The sequence below is a fragment of the Mchenga conophoros genome, linkage group LG9, assembly GCF_057382185.1.
Source record: "Mchenga conophoros isolate Kocher_MC1m ecotype Shallow Benthic linkage group LG9, M_conophoros_male_GT1.1, whole genome shotgun sequence".
NCBI classification, from domain to species: domain Eukaryota; kingdom Metazoa; phylum Chordata; class Actinopteri; order Cichliformes; family Cichlidae; genus Mchenga; species Mchenga conophoros.
The window spans coordinates 28,096,356-28,116,793 of NC_140534.1; the positions used below are offsets into that span (position 1 = coordinate 28,096,356).

A 20,438-nucleotide genomic window follows, 5' to 3' on the forward strand; every position below is an offset into this window, starting at 1 on the left:
TCAAACACTTACAGCAGCCCATTGGTGCATTTTCATTATTGACACTGGATTGCCCAATCAAATATCTTAATTTCAAACTGTTCCCTCCCCTGCCAGCGTTCCCTGTGCGCCCGCGCACCTTGTATAAGAGATTTTATTGTGGAAGACGTGGTTGATAAAGACAGCGAAACGAAAGGTGGAGCTGAAAAGCTGAGAGGCAAAAAGAAAGACAAACAAAAATGCAACAAAATGAGTCAAATTAACCGGCATGTTAGCAGCTACACTGTCAACAGCAACAACCAGTAAAAAAAACAAAAAACAAACAAACCCTCGTGTCACAAACAACTGCTGTTCTTAGCACTAGTCTTGGAGAAGTGCAGGAGGAGGGACAGAAATCCCAAAAAGAGAGTGGTAAGAAAATAGATGGAGGGGAAAAGTTAGGAAGGGCAGAGATTCAAGTAAAATGAATGGCTACTTTGACCACAAGCCACCGCTAATAGCTAAAGTACAGCTTTTAAATATAACATGATGCACTACAGTATAACTCATTATTAGTCAGTACATAGTGTCGTGATTGCTTTTGTATCAGTCCTGGCCTGTCTAGCATGTATGTGGAATTCGTCAATGCCCCCCTGGGGATGAATAAAGTATCTATTAATCTATCCACTTAAAATATATTTATAGAGCCATTATGTTTGTTGCCATTTCTGCTGCCCTCTTGGCCAGATCTCATTTTAAAAAATACAATTTTTTATCTCACACCTTTTTTTGTACCTGGATAAATAAATGATGTATAAAATTCACTTTGTCAAAAACTTGATTGCTGCTTACACATTGGGATGTTTTTTTCTTTTTGGGGGGGGGTTTGAGTCAGCAAGTCATTTGTAACAGTTTAAATACGGGCATGTTTTTTGGCAGATGATCACCTGTCTCCTGCCGCCCCCTGGTGGAGGCTGTCCGGCGGGAGGAGAGGGCGCAGGTTCGGTTGTTATGGTGAAGCATTTCCCCAGAGGGCTGGCTGAAGCTGGAGCTGCGGCGGACAGCAGCTGATTCAGTTTCACCGCTCGCCCAGGACCTACCGCTGACAGGCAGCGCAACAGGTAAGATGTCGCCACTTTGTTTTTCTATTGTTTTACAATGAATCTGAACGTCCTGCTCGGTTCAAACGACTGTGTATAAGCTGAACTTAGTTGTCGCCAAGACGTTAACGTTAATTATCTGAGGGCAGCGGCTCCGAGTTCAGCGTCGGTGAGCAGCGAGCTAATGCGAAGCTAAGGTAACGTTAGCATAATATGACTTCACCACAGGTAGCCGCACAACAGGTACGCTTGCCAATTTTTCAACTTATAAAGTCAAGCGTGTGGGATACAACTACGTTATGAGAGCTACGAATGAAGCAAGTGGGGAAAGAGCCGCTTGCATTACCTGTCAGCAGACAATACACCTGTTGGGCTTGTCTATGAACCGCTAGGTCGGTTAGCTAATCCCGTGACAGGAGCTAAAGCTTCCGCTGCTGTTGCTGTTAAAACTTTCCATTATTGTATTAATGTTGTTTAGCGCTATAGCGATCTCATCAAACTGTGATGAAAAAGTGAAGGTGATTTGGGACTAAGTTTAACTTATTTTTTTAAAAGCTAAATATATCACAGCAGCGTGAAAGGGCGACGTGCCAACTTATACAGTTAATTACCATGACGTAAAAAAATACAACTCATTTATCTTACATGCGGCAGCTCAGAGTTCAGGGTCAAGTAGATCCAATCATTTACTGAAATGGGTTTTGTTGGATTACTTTAACATTAGTTGAATTAATCAACTATTTTGTTAATAATAATAATAATAATAATAATAATATAATAATAAAAATAGCAAGCTCAGTCTGGCAAATGATATTACAGGTTGATGACTGAATGAATAATAATGAAAAATTCCGATATCTTATGATAACATCTCTTTTCTCAGCTAAAAGCGAATTGTAAAGAGAATTGATTTGCTTATTGTGAAAATAGGCACACTGCACAGGGGCAGACCCACAAGTCTGAAGGGATTAAGGAAGAAAAGGATTATTATTCACAATCAAGCACGGCCCTTCAGCTATTTGACTTTAACCCTCCATCAATAACTTATTAACCTAAATAAACTCAGGCATTTGTTCTTGTCAGGCCTATGTTTAAAGTGCCTCTTCAACAACATTGACTTGGTATGTAAAGTTAAATATTTGCAGGTTTCACAATATAGACTAAAATTAGTGTGAGGGCTCCTTGATACACGATGTGACAGCCCACACAGTGCTACGTGCTTTCAGAGACTTAGGAAGAATGGATAAAAAGGCCGGACTGTGATTTTACAGCAAGAGTAGCAATCGCCACTAAACTAATAGATTAATTCTGTAAAGTAATTCTGTCGGGTTTGGGGCTCTCTCTCGTCTTACTGAGGCATTTCTTTATTATCCCATTATGGGATAATAAAGATACATCTCATTCTGTCACCTGGCTCCGTTTAAAGATTCCTGTTTTCTTTTTTGTTTCTTCGCCTCTCCTCCTCCGCTCCAGCATGACATGACCCTACTTACAAGCAGTCGGAGGAGTTAAAGTCAAAGCTAGTCTGGCTGTCTCCTCCCCCTCCTGTCTCCTCCTCATATTCTTCTCTATCTCCTTCACATTCTTTCCTCCACATCCTTTAACCCTCTCTTTCTCTCTCTGTCCACATCCTGTCTTCCAAAAAAGCAGCGGCTCTTTTGTGTGACGTATCTTCGCCTTCATCATTGTGTTTTTTGTTTCTCATGGTCTCTCCTAACCCTTGGCTGCTTGATAGAATTACTGAGATTTCTGAGTGATTACATGGAGCAACTCAAACCTTAACACATGACAGGGCTTATTGTAGATCCTCCTCCCTCGCTCTCATTTGTAGTGATTATAATTTTGTCCGTCCTTCAAGGGCTGCAGCTACAAACATTTCCTGTATCAGTACCCAAAGTGGAAATTATTTCAAGGTATGTGACATCTTCGTTTGTCTTGCTTTGTCCAAGCATCAGCCCAAAAATACGTTAAATTTAAAACAAGTTTTTCTTTTTTCTTTTTCTTTTTTTTTTTTTTTTTTTTTAAACACAGAGAAGCAGTGTAGATGCTACACTTGGGTAACGCTTGGCTTTTTGATTAGAAATAATGATTCATGATTTGACAAGCCATTCCCAGCTCTATCCCTTCTAACAGTGAGTATTTGTGAGTATGTGGCACACATTTTAGGCTACTTTGGCATTGTTTCAGACTGCAGGCGGGATCATTCCCGAATCATCAAGCTACACTGACTCAGCAATGTTTGTTTCAATGAATGGGTCGGTAAGGTCCTCTGTTTCTAATCAAATAGCTCACCAGGCTGGAGGCTGTACACAGGAGCCGTCCGGTGCTGTTTTATGATGACAAACCCATGATTGAAGCACAGAGGACCAAGTGTGGCCAGATTTCAGGTTGGGTGTTTAGGCTGTATTTTCTGTTTTGATCAGTCCCACCCACCTGGTGAAGTTTGAGCCCCAGTATATGTATTCATAGTACTCTATTCATTCTAGCTGTTGAGTGAAAGGTTGTATTTGTCAGCAGCTGTAGACAGACCTTCCTGTTAGGTCACTAGGTGGAAAATTAGTCAGAAGACTACAAATGTCACATTGACGAAGGGACGTTTTCCCAAACATAATAAATGTTAGTCATATTTTTCAGCGCGTGTGTGAGTGTGCGCTGTGGTGTCTGCCGTGCTAAAATTTGTCTTTTCCTGTGTAGTTTCCTGTCTCGTCTTTGCCCAACACTGGGAATCACAAGGTTCTTCCACAGTCTTCCCACTAACAAATTCCCCATTCTTTATATAGCAGAAGCAAAACTAACAGACTCATGAGGCTGAGGTCTGTTGTGCATCAAGTGTTTGTAGTGAGTACATCGGTAAGGTAAGATCACAGCATCGCAGAGAAATTGAAGCAAATTTTTAAAGATTATTATTGATTGTTCATTTAGTGTTCAGAGTTTCATTTATCGCTTTCTCCTTATTTCTTTTTGAATAGTTAGCAAAATCCTTCCTTAAGAAAACAAAAGGACGGGGGAGGGGTTGCTCTTTGTTGAACACTTGATCCTAGTGTATACTGTTGAAAATATACAGTGCTGTGCAAAAGCTTACATTTCTTTCCTTTTTTCCCTCTACGAAAATGGGAAGTCGTTGGAGCTCTTTATTGAAATGTGCAAAACTACAAGAGATACAGTATAAAAAAAACAAACAAATTTTGTGCAATTCTAACACCTTTATTCTTCAGCACAGTCTGATCTCTCTTAGACAAACTGTCCTATAATTTGTTAAGTCCTCGGTGAACAGAAGATTGGTCAACTGAAGGATCAGATGCATCTTAAAGGCCCTGTGTCAGGTCTTTGATTGCCTTTTTTTTCTTATTTCTTAAATATGTGACTTTCCAATAGTGTTCATGTGTTGTAGAGAGTCTTTAAGCCTGCCATTTCTTCTTTTATCCTCTACAAAAAAAGAGCACACATTGCTGAGATATGCACCGTTTTCAGCTAATATCTCTTTGGGAATTGCCTGTTTGGTCCAAACTACTTTTCCTGGATTCAGCTTAAAAAATTGGAACAATTTATTTGCCTTTGTAAAAGACTGCTAGTAACAATGTGCCTTAAGATACAGTTTAAAATGAAAATGTCTGTTATGTGTAGACACAACACTGGTTCCTTGAGTTAGGGTCCTTTTTCAGGCTTGAATGATTCATAGGCCAGTGTTAAGTGGCTTAACAAACAAAACATTCCTGTGAAATGAAATGTGAAAGAAAAACTTTGAAATACCTCCAGAAAGCTTGGAGAACTGCTGACCACGCCCACTTGCAAGAAATTGTAAAGAAAAGAAAAATTACAAGAAAGTCTGACTCCTTGGAAGCAAAATCTAAAGAAATCAGACATGGCTCAAGACTTTTGCACAATACTGTAGCTTCAATATTTATCTTAGAAATATCCTCACATGGTGATGCCTTGTCTACAATTGACTACAACCAAACTATTAATATGTCCAGAGAGGCAACACAGTATTGGGCCACTGACTGTTTATCTTGTAGTTTTTTTTCTCTAGTTCACTTCTGAGCTGCTGGTCTGTCTGAGTAAGATAGCATTTTCATGTTGTGAGGATACTGAAGACGTGTTTTCTCTTTTTCACAGCAACATGACTTGTAGTTTGTTTGGCTAAAACTGAACTATCGGAGTAATACTCTAAAGGGATAAACTTCCCTACTTTTAGGGACTGGGACTTTTAAAGCAAAGACTGGACTGAAAGGTCATGGTTAAAGTGGAGTCAAAACAAAACTGGACAGTATATGATTTAAAGAGACAAGATCCAGAGTGGAAGTGGCTGATTTTGACACATACTGTTTTTTGCGTCAGTGTGTAGCCACAAGTTAGCGGTGTTCACACTCACAGCAAATACTTTTGTGTACATTGTGATTGAATCAGGTGCTCGCATTGTTTCGTTGATGATGGGCTAACACAGAATTACTTGCGACGTTGAACTTAATTTCTCCTTCAGCCCAATTTTTACCCCTTAACTGTAAAAGACTAATGGGGTATTGTAGTCACCTTGGCAGGCAGTGTGGCTGCCCGTGTTTTTGCATGTGCTAACTCGAGAAGAAGGCAATGTGGGATTTTTTTTTTTTTAAAAATATACCAAAAGTGCGTTTATAAAAAATCTTGATCAGTTCAAATCTCATTGACCTCAATGTCAAGGCCCCAGAGTTCAGGTTTTCTGAAAATCTGGTGAATGAGGGGTAGCACTGGTAGCTGTGAGAATCCACAGTGTCCTGAGCAGAGTGCAGTTGTCACATAACATTATTTACACTCTCCAAGATCAGCTTGCGTAGTGAAAAACATTTACAAGGATGTTGTGTCTTCCAGAATTGGTCCTTGGCAAGAGAAATTGTCACTGTGTTTCCTGCTGAAAGGATTTAGGAAGTGTTATCATTGCTACACTACTTGGTTTTGAAATGGATACATTTATTATTAATGGTTTCAGGATTAGTTTCTTAGGGAAAAAGATGTGATGGAGGTCAAAAAACCCATTAGGCTTGGGACATTAATGTAAACCTGGAACTCTGGCGCTGTTGGTTAAACAAACAAATAAATGCGCTTCATTAGACCTTAGTATGAGAGGATGTCTTACATGTTTGCTAAACTTAACACTCCACGGCATAACATCAGAATATATTGCTCTGATGCCAGAGTTTGTGTTTATGTGTGTGATCGTACATTTTAATTAGAAATAAATTTCTGACATTATCTATGTTAAGTTTCACAGGCGAGAAAGTTAGCCTGTGTGCAATGTATCATGGCTCCCATCACTACTCGTGTGTAATTTTGCTGTGTGTTCAAGTCCCATAGTGTACAAAAGATGCATGCACGAGCGTTCACATGGACACAGTTTGTTACTTCTTCCCAAGGTAGTCTAATCACTTTACCTATGTTCTACCTACCTCTCCAAGTCTGTCTGTCTGACTTGCCAACATGGATATCTCTTCTTTCTCTCTTTGACTCCTTTTGTCTCTCTGTTATTTTCAGTTCCGGTTAATAGCATGAGTTACTAAACTGTGGCTCCATATTGGCATGGTTTACTGATTTTCCTAACAGGTGAAAGATCCCTAGTTTGATCCTGGGAGGAGAAATAAATCCCTTCAGTGTTACATCAGAGAGGAAATCTGAAGAAAAACAACAATCTGCCAAGTCAAACATGTGGAGCTATCTGCTGTAATGAAAAAAGAGGGAAGCTAAAAGTAACTTTTAGTGACCTATTGCTAATCTCCAATATTTTCTTTAGACTGTAATTTGAAAAGGATTCAGGAAGTATTAAGTTTGGTATTAATAGTATAGTTGGGTAACTTTAACAGTGTTCTTGCATTTTCCTCAGTGCATTATCTGCCATTGTGAATCAGTCAACACACCACATATATGACAGTTTTTGGAGGGATGGGTTGTTTTAAGTGACATGTGTTTTTGATGACTGGATTTTATGCGTAAGATATATATGGATTAACCACGCTATGGCTGCATCCATAGGTTCATGGATATTTCTTAAAATTGATTTTTCTGAGTTTGTTTTGAAATTGCATAAAGCATTCTCAGGTGTTGTCAAGAGCACGCTAAGGCAAGAGGTGGTGATATCATCCTGAGAACTATTCAATGCCCACTACAGAGGACATATTGAATAGACTATTGTTCTAATGACCCATTGAGGTTTTGCCGACATGTGACCACTATTAGCATGATGTCAATTTGTCTGCCATTCTGGATGTTTGACATTCATGGTGACCATGTAGGTTTAAGTGAATAAGTACGTAAATTACACACAGACATGGAGACCTGTCTGCAGCAATCTGGCAACCTCCTGTTGCGAGGGAAAAGTATGTATTCCTCAACCAGTTGGCAAAAACCTGTTTGTGATTTGGCTGTTATTATATTGCTGTGGTCGTAGAATAAATCTAAGTGATGCACTTGTCTAGAAACATTTTTCAGATATTCTCCGAGCTCTAGAACAAACAGAGAAAAGTCTGATTCAAACTGTAAATGGACACAGTTGGCTCAACCTTTACTTTGAAGATGAAGCATCTGCATTTTCTTTTCTTTTCTTTTCTTTTCTTTTTTTTTTTTTCCATTTTTCAAGTTTTGCTTCCACTGGGTTGCCAAGTATTTGCACACAAAACATGAAACATTGCAGGCAACTGTAACCAAATCAAACACTAGGAGGTTTTTGATGCAGCACCTTCTTTGCAGCGATAACTATATGGTGGAAAACTTGTTAGCAATGTGGTCATGAGTATAAGAAACCACAATAATATAAGAAACCGCAATAATGCTGTCATCCCAGAGTGATACACCATGTAAGATACACACCACAACAGTGGCAGGCCAGCACAGTTCCAGCAGGTCAGGTGAGCCCATATTTTCATGGTGAGGGTTGAAACACAGTAAACCGGTTTTATAGTCACAGGGACAAATGGGGCACACTTTTATTGTCTGCTTAGTCAGTAGGATAACGTTATTCAGAAAGAGCGGTGAGGGCAGCCTTGATTCTCACATTGATCACTTTAGAAATGCAAATCATCAAATTCCATCTCTTTAATGTGCGCTGTTGTGAATCGCATATATAAAAAAAAAAAAAAAGTTTATCACTCTTTGTTTGTGTAAACTCAGCAAACATGAAATGTTAGTGAAGTAAGAATCAAAGCATCTTTTTTTCAGAAGAAATGAACTTCTGATGTGCACAAATCAAGTAGTGGCTGATTTTTGTGAAAGATGTGGACTAAAGGATGTATTTTAATATACAGGTGATATATTATGGCTTTGTTGTTTATGTCTGAGTGTCAACATTTAACATAGGCTTTGAGTATGAAAAGATATCTTTAAAATTCACAGCACAGGATAAAATGTCAAAAACACTAGGTTTGGGAGTCTGACAAAAACAAACAAACAACATATTTAAGATTTTTTTCCCACTGATCTCTCCGATTGTGTCTGGAATTATCCCACTAATACATCAGTAAAGTTCTTGAAGGGATTTTTCCAGATTTCTCTAATCCTTTTCCCCTTTAAAGCCCCTTAAAATGCCACAAAACTTATTCCCCTTTTCATTAGTTAAGTGCAGTATAACCAAGGCCACTAACTCTAATTGGACTATTCTTTAATAGTCCGTATACTTACACTTTACTCTTGACTTTTACAGTGCTGATTTTTGGATACTGTGGCTTTCTTCTCTGAGGGAGAAAGTTTAAAAAGCTATATTGTACAATTGTCGGTACATTCTAATTGAAACTAACCTTCATTACACATATCTCTGTCCTGTGCATTCCAAGTCCGTATTAATCTGTGTATTTAAAAGACAGATCTGCGTAGTAGCCTTCAATCCATGGAGAGAGTCAGAGTGTGACCTTCAACTAAGGAAATCCTTACATTGTAGCTTGTGACAAAGGGTGAAGGGTTAGGTATCCTGAAAATAGTAGGTATACACAGAATATTAATAGTTCTTGCCTGTCCCCAAGGCAAGAACTATTAGTCTTTCAAATGGCAGGGCAAAACCCTATTTAAAAAGCACAATTATAGTTCTTTGTATGTTATATCATATTGCACACAAGGCTTTAAGATATAGGTATCTGCACTTAGTTTGTAACAAAGGACTATTTGTGTTTAATACAACTAAGAATCCAACAGTGTTTTTAATAATGAGGTGAAAGTCCAAGAGGACCACTGTAATTGTTATGTCTAATGATTCTACACTTGATTGCCCTCTAATCTTGCTGATTTATGGACCGGTATGTTCTCCCAGCTTTTTTTTTTTTTTTTTTGTCATTGGTACAATGTTGCAGTAGCTGTGTCCTGGGACTACAGTCTTATCAGTCACTCTCTCTATCTCACTGAGTGCCTCTAGTTGACCTTCCTCTCAGCGCTCACTGGCCCAGGCCTAAATAATAAATGAACAGCCTGGAAAGAGCCGAGTGTGTGAGCCGCGTATCTCTACTTGGAAGTGAACGAAAGCCAATGAGAGGGATCTCACTGACCAGGGTTGTCAGGGGTGGGAACTTGCACCATAACAGGTCACATACTTGTTACTTAACTGCATTGCCACAACATCCATCACTCACTCTCACCGTGTGAATACCCTGTAACACATGTAATGTGTGTGCTGGGCTGCAGGGTGTGTCAGTCATTAATGAAAAGCATCCCACCCTCTCAAGTTTCCTTCAGGAGAGGAGTGGGAGAGGAGGGAGTAGGGGAGAGGAGCTCAGGGGTTAAAGATAACAGGATTAAGAGAGCAGTATGTTGTCATTATACTGTAACATAGCCCTGACATTTTGTCTCACTGCAGTTTTTCCTTCTCTCTCCCTGACCCACAGGCTGAAGACAATGTCATTCAAGTTGGTGAACACGTTATACCTAGATCACATCTTTTGAAGATTTACCAAAAAGTGCACCAACACTATCAACAGGAAGTTGTGAAATGTTGTTATTTGACCACCCAGAAATATTTTAATTCTGTCAAATATTGTTTATTGTCAGTAACTGAAGTAGGACTCCTTTTTTTTTATTCTCATTGTATGTTTGGTTCTTTCCACCTTGTGGATTTGTTTTTCACTGCTGCCTATGGATTCTCACAAATCCACACCTCCTTTGGACCATATACTGAAGCATGATTGCTATCTGTTTGGATTAGAAGCTAAGATAGACTGACCTTTTATAGTTGTGTTTTGTTTTCTCTGTTTGCCAAGTGGATGATTCGCCAAGTTACCCAAAGTAGAAATGGATTGGAGGACTGACAGCTGGTTGAAACCTACCCTTTGGATTATTATGTTTTGGACACCTTCCTGCTGCTATTTTACTTTAGCACGATAAGAGTTTTTTAAAGATGGGAAAGAGACAGAAATATCTGTCACCTGATTGCACAACTTAGTTTCTTTCCCATCATATTTTTGAAATTTTTGCTGTTTTTTGTGGTTCAAGTTACTTTTAAAGATGAACTGCAGTATCTTTTTGTGTTCTCCCACCCTGATGTAGCCTCTTTGGCTTCCCTATTAAAAAGGACAGGAGGCATATGATAAATTAAGAAGGCTGAAACCCCCTAAAGGATATCCTCACATAAGTGAAAGAAACAGTACTATAGTAGCTGAGCCGCTGTGGTGGTGCGGTATCATGGCAGCAGATCACGGCGAGCTGCTTGCTGAAATGGCAACCATGGGGCGCCTGAGTGCCACAGAACGGCTCAAGCATGCCAAGAAGCGCCGCGCTCAGCAGCTGAAGGCTTGGGCACAGATGGAAAAGGATGCAGTACGAGGGTCGAGGGCCAAAGCAGATAAGAAGAAGCCACGCACCACCAAAGTGACATTCCCCAGTGCTGTCACCCTGCTTGATGCTGCTTCCCGCAACGACCTGGATGAAGGTGGGTATACACACTGCACAAAAAGTTCATAATCAGAAAACAATTTTTTTTTCAAATGCTTCAGCTTAAACTCAGTGATTTTAGAGCATCAAAGTGCAAATATATACTAATCCAGGGTATTGACACCTGTAGAAGACTGATCCAGATCTCAGAAACGTGTGAAGGAAGACCCCAGAAGTATTGGTGTGCCATGAATTGACTGTAATGCCGAGGCTTCTTTGTCCTGTAGCTGTTGGCATTTGCTGAAAGAAGCTCTTGCACTGTAAAAACCAATGACTTACAGGAACTGAAAAAATTGTACTGAATATATTAGAGATTAAAAATAGTATTAAGAGCTTTATTATAAGTTGTTGGATCTGAGCTAGTTGGTAAGGTGGTAAATCCTTTTACATTTTACATAGAACAATCTTTACAAGATGGTATATGTTCAGGGCAGGTAAATGGCAAGGTTGTTTTTGTTTGTTTGTATTTTTTATGGAAAAGACTCTGCCCTGATGGTCATGCATAATCTGTATATACATGATTGTAAATTTCTTTTCTTTTTTTTTCTTTTGTGCTAGTGAGGGAGATGCTTAACAGCGGAATCAACCCCGATCTGGTCAATGAGGATGGACTGACTGCTCTGCATCAGGTACACATGCATTTAGCTCCAGGAGCCGCCACCAGTCAACCACTGTTCACTGTTAACACTGCCAGTTGTACAAACTCAGATGCCTCCTCTCACTTACCTAGTTCTGCCTTTGCACTAATCAAATGCTAAATTGTCATCAACATTACTGAGTTAAACACAAAGCAGTTCTGCTTACGCGGCATGATTTTGTTACGGCCGGTAAAACCACATGTTGCACATATACCACTGTCAACATTTAGGCCAGTTCTGTTCTGTGTCTGTGTTTATGTTTGTTTGTGTGTGGTCACAGTTTTGAGCTCACCAAGTGCTAGTTGTGTTTATTATGTCTTAACGTTTTCTTGGTTACTTTACATAAAGAAAGTAGTTATTACCCTGATTATAGATGGAAAAGGTGAAAAAGGGTTGTTTTTTTTTTCTTGCATTCCTATTTCTGGGCAACCTCAGTCACACTTAACCACCACAATATTGCTGTGTTTTGTTAGTTGACACCTTAAGACACCTTAAATCCTTGCGATTTTCTCACCCCTTTTTAATTTCTCCTTATGTTTACACATACACGCACTACTACACACTCCTGAGAGGACTGTTTGTTAGCACAGAGAACTCTTTACAAGAGCGGTTTGCTTTGCCGTTTCCCTTGGAAAATGTAGTGTTTACACAGAGGGCTGAGTACATGTAAATTCTTTTCTTTATCCAGTGCTTTAGTTGACATTAATACTAATGTTTAGATTTTTCTATCTCTGTTTGTACTCGTTTTCTAACATCATATTTTTTCCCTCAAGTTTATTTCATCCGTTTTTAATAAACGGTCGACAATTTTCAGAGGCTTCAAGTTAATTAGAAAATTGACTGACAGGCAGTTTCCATGACATATTAAGCAGAAGAATAGTTCCATTTGGGATTTTCTCACTGGAACTCCTAAAATGATGTTCAAAGAGATGTTGTTGTAAGTGAGGGAGACCATCATTAGGCTGAAAATCCGCACAAACCTACCATAAGTAGAGGAAAAACTTGAGGAGGGTCCAAATCAGGAATCTTGTTAATTCTTAAAAAGAAGGAATGCTCTGGTCATGTCAGCAAAATCAAAAGTCCTTAAAGACCCCAGAAAACAGCTAAGGTGCATTATGACATAATTATTTCTGTGATTGAGAAAAACAATTTCACAACATCTGACTAAGTCAAGAACACACTCAATCGCTCTCAAGGTCTGCAAGTAAGAGACGCCTTTATAAATGTAAATACAGAGGCTTTACCAAAAGGAACAAACCACTGGTTACACTCAAGAACAAGATAATCAGATTAGACTTTGACAGAAAACCTCTAAAAGAGCCTGCACAGTTCTGGAAACAAAAGCTTTGTACAGATGAAACCATTATGAATTTATGCCAGAGTGATGGGAACAGAAAAGTGTGGTAAATGAGAGAAACAACAAGATGAACCAAAGCATACCACACTATCTATCAAACTTGGTAGGAGCAGTGTCATGGTATGGGCATGTATGGGTGCCACAGGCCACTAGTGTTTATTGATGATGCGATTGGTGATAGGATGGCAGGATGAACTGTGAAGTGTACAGGGCTATACTTTCTGCTCACATTCAGTGAAATGCTGCAAACTGATCAGAAACACAGTGTTAATGGATAATGGGTCAAAGGAAACTGCAAAAGCATCCAAAGAGTTTCTCAAGGCAAAGACATGAGACATTCTTCAATCGCCATGTCAGTCAGCTAATCTCAAACCGAGCATGTTTTCAGTTATTAAATACTAAACTGAAGGCACAGAGTCTCACAAACAAGCAGCGACTGAAGCATCTCAGCGGAAGAACAGAATTTGGTGATGTCCTTGGGGTCTAGACTTTAGGGAGTCAGTGACTGCAAACGGTTTATACCAAAGTGTTGAAAACAATCCTTACATTTAAAACATTTACGTTGGTTTGTCCAATTACCTTTTGAGATTTACAAACATGGAATATATAAAATAGCTGTATTTCCTAAATGGTTATTACAGTACTTTGATTACATCCAGTGGATTCAAATGGAAATTTTGCACTTCAATTACATCATGTTTAAAGTTGCACACTATGGGCTCAAAATGTGGTCATAAATATTTTGTACTTGTAAATCAGTTTTGTACTTGTAAAAAAGATTTGTGCGTGTGTAAAAAAGATTTGTGCGTGTGTAAAAAAGATTTGTGCGTGTGTAAAAAAGATTTGTGTGTGTGTAAAAAAGATTTGTGTGTGTGTGTGTGTGTGTGTTTTTTTTTTTTAAAAAAAAAAAAAAAAAAAGTTGTGTGTGGACTTAGCCCAAAGAAAACCCTGCAAGTTACAAATACGAATTTTGACCCTATTTTTCTTCCTTTAAGCTGATTGGTCAATGTCATGTCAATCACAAATTAAACAATCCAATCAGAGAACAGATGGGTTTGGCTGTTGGAGGGGCACTTTTTTGAACTGCAGGTCCTTGAAGGGTATTCTCTATATAAATATCCAATAGCAGTTAGGTCCCCTTACTTTCAGCAGCTGTTGAAAGGATAAAGTTGTGGTATATCAGTGGTTAGAAATACCATTATTACTTTAGGATTAGTTTAATACAACATCAGGGCTGACCCGGGACCATTGCTGTGAGTCACAGCGCGCAGCATAAAAGTCCCTTCACATCGGACGCAGGATGTGCTGCTAATGCTAATTGCTAACTAAAAGCAAAGGATCCAGAATTTGTTGCTGGCTGCTGGGCTCTGTGGGTTTTTGCAGCAGCTCTACCTGTACTAGATGCACCTGCTCCTTGTTGTTTTTATCGCTGACTTTATGTGAACTACAAGAGTTTCTGGTTTTTTTGCTAGTTCTTCAAATGTTCAATAAAAACATGTATGCTAATTCATAACGAAGAAAGCTTTGTGATGAAGACTGTCATTTCCAAAACACTGCCCCCCACGTCCGCAGTGCTGTTGAAAAGGCTGTGGAAGTCCCTGTATTAAACACGTAGTCCTGTGACACAAAAATCACCAAACTCTGACGACCACAGACTGTTTTCCTTCGTGGTGATGAAGGAAAACGCTGGGTTGGCACGTAAAAGGGCATTTATTCCCTTCAAAGACCTGCAGTTCAAAAAAAGCGCCCCTCCGACATCCAAACCCATCTGTTCTCTGATTGGATTGTTACATTTGTGATTGACATGACATTCACCAATCAGATGAAAGGAAGAAAAATAGGGTCAAAATTCGTAGTTGTAACTTGCAGGGGTTTTTTGGCTAAGTCCACACACAAATCTTTTTTTTACGCACGCACAAATCTTTTTTTACAAGTACAAAACTGATTTACAAGTACAAAATATTTATGACCACATTTTGAGCCCATAGCACACAGGCAAAAGCACAGTATTAAAAAAGAATCTGTCATTGTCCAAAAACTTATGGGCCCAATTGTATCTGTTGTCTGTTCTCAGTGCTGCATTGATGATTTTGTGGAGATAGTGCAGTGTCTGCTAGACGCTGGTGCCAATGTGAATGCTTGTGACAGTGAGTTGTGGACCCCTCTGCACGCTGCTGCCACCTGTGGACACACTGGTCTGGTGCAGCTCCTGATTCAGGGGTGAGTGCTGCCTCACATCATAACTTTTCTGTTTCTCTCACAAAATGTTTAAATTTCGAAGCTAATATGTTTTGTTTATAATGTGCTTTTTTTTCGTTTCAACCTCAGTGGATGTTATTTGCTAAGCCACAATTGAGACTTAGAGCCTTCTTGGGAAGAGAAAGCAATTTCTGAACCCAATGCAAATGAAAACACTTAGAGTGACACACCCTAATATGCAAAGCTGCTAACTCAGGTCTTTTTGAATATGGATATGTGTGCTTTCAGTGGGGCCGATCTGCTGGCTGTCAATGCGGATGGCAACATGCCTTATGACATCTGTGAGGACGAGGCTACCCTTGAGCTGCTGGAGATGGTTATGGCTGAACAGGGTCAGTGAGAAGTTTGTGCACAGATTCACCTTCCTGCCTTTGACAGGTTGGGGAAAAAGAGGCATGATCAAGCTTAACTTACCTGTCATGTATCACATTTGAAATCAGACGGCCAACATTTATGTGCAGTTCCAAAGTAGGAAGAAAATAAGTCCAAGTGATCTTTTCAATCCTGTCCCTGTGTGTGTTGTTTTGTGAAGGGATAACTCAGGACCGTATAGATGAATGCAGAGGGGCTAAAGAGGCGGCTATGCTGGCTGACATTCGGGCTCTGGCTCAGAGCGGAGCAGATTTAAACGCACAAGATGATAATGGAGCAACTCTGGTGAGACACAAGGACGCATGCACATGAACTGTGTTGTGCACTTAAGATTTGTCAGCTCAGAGTTCAAATCTATATCCAATGCTGTAAAGCTAGATATTTTAAAAACATCTGAATATAAATGCAATAATTCCCTGACTGTTAACAGGTTGCACAGGTTTCCTGCATTCTTTGTAATGTTTTACCAACCATTTCTGTAACATTCAGCCAATGTAATAATAATATAAAGGTTCAGAGAATTGGGAAAATTTTGTTAATTTTATTTTCTTGTGAAATATTGTTCTTTACTGACGTGCAGTTCATTTTCTTTATTCCTTTAGCTCCATATCGTATCTGCTAACGGCTATATGTCTGTGGCTGAGCTGTTACTAGAGAACAAGGCTCAGGTGGATGTGAAGGACTCTGATGGGTGGACTCCACTGCATGCTGCCTCCTGCTGGGGACAGGTTCATACTGCTGTCATGCCTAAAGCAACTAGTTTTCTGAAATGACTCATTCATAGTGTTTTGTTTTTTGTTGTTTTTTTTTGTTCCATAGATGCAGATGGTGGAACTGCTGGTGGCACACGGAGCCAATCTAAATGCAAAGTCCGTCTTAGAGGAGACACCACTAGGTGAAACTAGAGTATTGTTGTTGCTGCTGTTTCTGCCTTTTTTATCAAGCTTATTCATGAGAGACACTTTTGCCTTTCAGATTTATGTGTTGATGAGGAAGTCAGAGCCAAACTGATGGACTTGAAGCACAAACATGATGCCATCATGAAGAGCCAGGACAGGCAGAAAGGCACACTGCAAAGACGAGCATCTAGCACAGGAAGCAGAGGGTGAGCGTGGAGCTCAGTGGAACCAGAGGGGGAAAAGCATACACCGAAGTTGAAATGGATCATTGTTTTACTGCTTCCCCTCCTGTCTCTCATTTCTATGTGCAGTAAAGTGGTGCGTCGCGTCAGCGTGAACGAGCGCTCCAGTCTCTACCGCCGGGAGCACCACAAAGAGGCCATGGTGTGGCAGGAGCGCGGTCGACAGCCCGAGCCGCAGGACGACGATGAGGACAGACAGACCGACAATGAGTTGCACCAGCATGCCACCATGGTGATGGAGGTTTTGTTTGGAAAATGTTTCTCATTACTGTTTTTGTGACCATTACAAACAGTGTAAATGGTTTTTTTGTTTGTTTGTTTGTCTCCCCCCCCCCCTCGTGTTTTAGGTTGCTACTCGAGGTGCAGCAACATCACATTTGGAAGAACTGGAGGCTGCAGACAGGAAAATTATGCCCAGCCTAGGGAATGGAGAGACCTCTGTTTCTCTGGCATCTTCTGTACCTGGAGAGCAGTGGAGTGGGGGAGGAATCATGGAGCGTAGCGCCTCCTACCAGCTCGGCTCTGCGTCTGGAGTGGGGTCTGCAGAGGGCGAGGGGGCAGACAATATGACTCGGGAGAAATCACACCACACCTTGGCTGACCTGAAACGCCAGCGGGCAGCTGCTAAGCTCAATAAATACCAAGCACCTGCACCACCGCTGCCCTCGCCCGTTGAGGAGGAGCCCTCCGTTGCAGCAGCTGAGGTGACAGCCATTCAGGCTCAGCCAGATCCTGAAATGACGCCTGCCGCCGAGGCAGTCTCCCCCAGTCAGGTGTACTTCACCCCAGCCAGTGGAGATCCTCCACTTCTGAAACTCCGAGCCCCTGAGGAAGAGCAGTCCGACAATAAGGAGCCTTGCTGTGGACTCATGTAGAAAGAATCATGCAATCAGACAAATATGCTGCCTATAAAGTTCAAAAGCTGGTGGCAAAAAGTGGCAAAAAACCCTGTTAAAACAGACATGCTTTAAGTGAATCACTGGAGACTCTTTAGGTTAAGGCTACATGCCAATGATGGATCAATCTGCTTTGCATTTCCAAGTGAACTAAAGTGCAATCTGTGATTATTCCTCCTTTGATTAGCTTTCTCATTTCTGTTGCACATTTCACACCTTTAGCAGGTCCTAGCTTTCCCTCCTGCTTCACCTACAGGAGAACTCCAGATTGTAGTCTTGCAGTTAGAAGCAGACAGCTCCCCCACTCCATTTCTTGGGGCATTACATTACTCATCTCTTAAATACACAATTAGACTGGCTGAAAGCCATAGAATCATGTGAAGTTTTCTAGATAAGGCAGAAGACTGAATTGCAGTTGATTTGTTTTAAATCAATGAGGTTCTTTTTTTTTCTTTTCTTCTTAATGAGTGCTATGACAGGTACATGATCTACATTAGCGTACATTTATATTGTAAACGAGAGTGAAAGAGGTTTGTTTCTTTATGGGGGATTGATCATGATTGGTTTAATCAATATTCTGAATTTATATTTAATGAAGATGGACCGTTTCCTTGCTTGATTTATTTTTTTCTCTACTTTGGACTGAAAATTTTTTCTCTTGTTGCTTTCAAGTGCACAAAATTTGAAATGGTGCAATTTGCTAATGAACCATTTGTCTCTACTGTGGGGAAATTTAGCTCAGCCTGTCGTCGTCGTCATCATCATCATCATCATCATCATCATCATCATCATCTATCAGATTCCTATTTTTCTGTCAGTATTTCTATTTTTCTACCCTCAGAATGTAATCATATTATTTATTCTTCCTGATCCGGAGACAATTTATAAAAAGAAAATTATGATGTTTGTGTTAACCGAACTGTCAAAGAGTCTGTTTAGTTTTCTTGTCAAACTGAGCAAACGTGTCACGATTGTTTAACAGAGGTTGGTGCCTTCATTAAATGTCTTATTTAAAAAAAGGTTGCAATGCTTGCACGAAGTCCCACGTTTAAATTTTGTGAGCAGTGGGATTATTACATAATCGGTCTGACATGGACTTGATGTACTCTCAATGCACTCTTTTTCTGTATTGCATTTCAGTTTTGTTAGTGATTTTTACTGATCCCTGTTTAGAAAAACAAAACATAAAAACATGTTTTCACAAATGATTTTTGTATATATTTTTTAATATGCAAGAACTCTTAATGAATGTATCTGGATGTTATGACTGGGATGCTTACAGGGAGGGGATCAGATAATGGGTTTAAAATATTTTATTTTATTCCAACTTACATTTTTAAGTGTGTGATTTGAGGCACAGATTTGATCAGGTTATTGCCTTATAGTTGGTTCAAAAAAAGCTGAACATATCCCCAGTCTGTCTTGTTTGTTTCATGTTGATGACAGCTCCCTCTTGTGGTAAAAATGATCAGCTGAATGTTTTTTACTTGCCCTCATTCCCCCTTTTGTCGTCCTCTTAGCTCAGATCAGTCACTCTCTGACTTTCCGCACATCTCGAATGACACAGTCTGTTCCGAGCCATCTTCCAGAGCAGCAGTTAATACACAATGACAGCTTATTTAGGTGGTTTAACATTGTGGTGCACCAGAATTACCTTCATCCACACACATAAACATATGCGCACAGATCTTTATGTTGTATAAGGCCTCAGTAACAGTTACCCTTATGGGGAGGGAGTGTGTTAAAATTGGAAGCTGCTTATGTTCAGACTTGTTTTGACTGTGAGCCAGCACCACTGAGTTACAAGGACCAAGCCTGTAAGTCTCTCTTATAGTAATTATATAGCTGTTGCACAACATAAGGTATGTGATGTTGATCTGTCATTTAACGTTGAGGTAAAGTTGGAACAGATGATGCACTTACAGTCTGACAAAATGCACATGAAAGTCACCAGGGCATCACATGCTTGTGTGTGAACTGTTTTAGTTTGGGATATCAAATGTCTTTCCCAAACTCTTTCCAAGCCATCGGGGGGGTCTCACACTGTCCTACAGATACGCATTCACACACCTCTCTGTCTCTGATTAAAACAAATGACATGCAAAGGAAGGAAATTTCCATGTGAGAAATGAATTTTATTTGACATTGCATTAATTTCCTCTGCATTCTTTGCATTCTAGGTGGTTTTTCTCTGGTACTGTAGTTCCTTTCGCATGAAAAGACAACACAGTGATGTGTCGTGGATGCAAATTATTAACCCATACCTTCGTGCCACAGTCCAATAACATAAACCAAAATACAGTATACAAAGCAAAAGAATGAATATAGTTCTAAGAACTTTGAAAATCAATATTTGATAATGACCACAATTTATTCAACACAGTCTGCGCTCTCTAATGGAAGCTGTCTTGTAGTTTCTTTAAGTAGTCTTCAGGAGTACTTCTCCAGGCTTCTTGAAGGACATTTAAAGCTCTTCTTTGGATGTTGGCTGCCTTTGGTTTCCTGTCAAGATGAGCCCACACTACTTCAACACGGCTCCACCATGTTTTAGAGTCGACTGTAGACACTCACTATTGTCCCTGTGTTTCAAATTTGGATTCATCACTCCATAAAACCTGTTGCTACTGATTTCAGTCTGTGTCTTGTGTAATTTGGCATACCTCAGCCTTTTCTCTATGTTTTCCTTACTCAATAATGGCTTCCTAACAGCAGCTCTTCCACTGACACCATTTCTGATGAGGCTTGAGTGAACAGCAGATGTATCAATTGAAGGGGCAATGCATCTCTCAGGTCCTCCGTCAGGTCTTTGCTGGATTTGTTTCCCCTGTTTCTTAAAGACCTGAC

The 20,438-nt window shown here is 40.0% G+C and overlaps 1 protein-coding gene across 7 annotated transcripts; it reads left to right on the plus strand.

Annotated features, from left to right (window-relative positions):
• The first annotated feature begins 900 nt into the window (after nucleotides 1–900).
• ppp1r16a (protein phosphatase 1, regulatory subunit 16A) lies at nucleotides 901–20,279 on the plus strand. Of its 7 annotated transcripts, none has more exons than XM_085287352.1 (13): nucleotides 908–1,079; nucleotides 2,917–2,971; nucleotides 3,090–3,190; nucleotides 9,890–10,929; nucleotides 11,490–11,560; nucleotides 15,001–15,146; nucleotides 15,414–15,517; nucleotides 15,718–15,842; nucleotides 16,160–16,285; nucleotides 16,377–16,452; nucleotides 16,533–16,662; nucleotides 16,768–16,930; nucleotides 17,046–20,279. In XM_085287352.1, the coding sequence occupies exons 4-13, from the start codon at nucleotides 10,683–10,685 to the stop codon at nucleotides 17,571–17,573; spliced, it is 1,716 nt and encodes a 571-aa protein (XP_085143478.1). In that variant the 5' UTR covers nucleotides 908–1,079; nucleotides 2,917–2,971; nucleotides 3,090–3,190; nucleotides 9,890–10,682; the 3' UTR covers nucleotides 17,574–20,279. The 7 variants fall into 7 exon arrangements, with proteins under 7 accessions (XP_085143477.1, XP_085143478.1, XP_085143483.1 ...); XM_085287357.1 differs by having other exon boundaries at nucleotides 10,262–10,929; XM_085287354.1 differs by lacking the exon at nucleotides 3,090–3,190.
• Nucleotides 20,280–20,438: the final 159 nt, after the last annotated feature.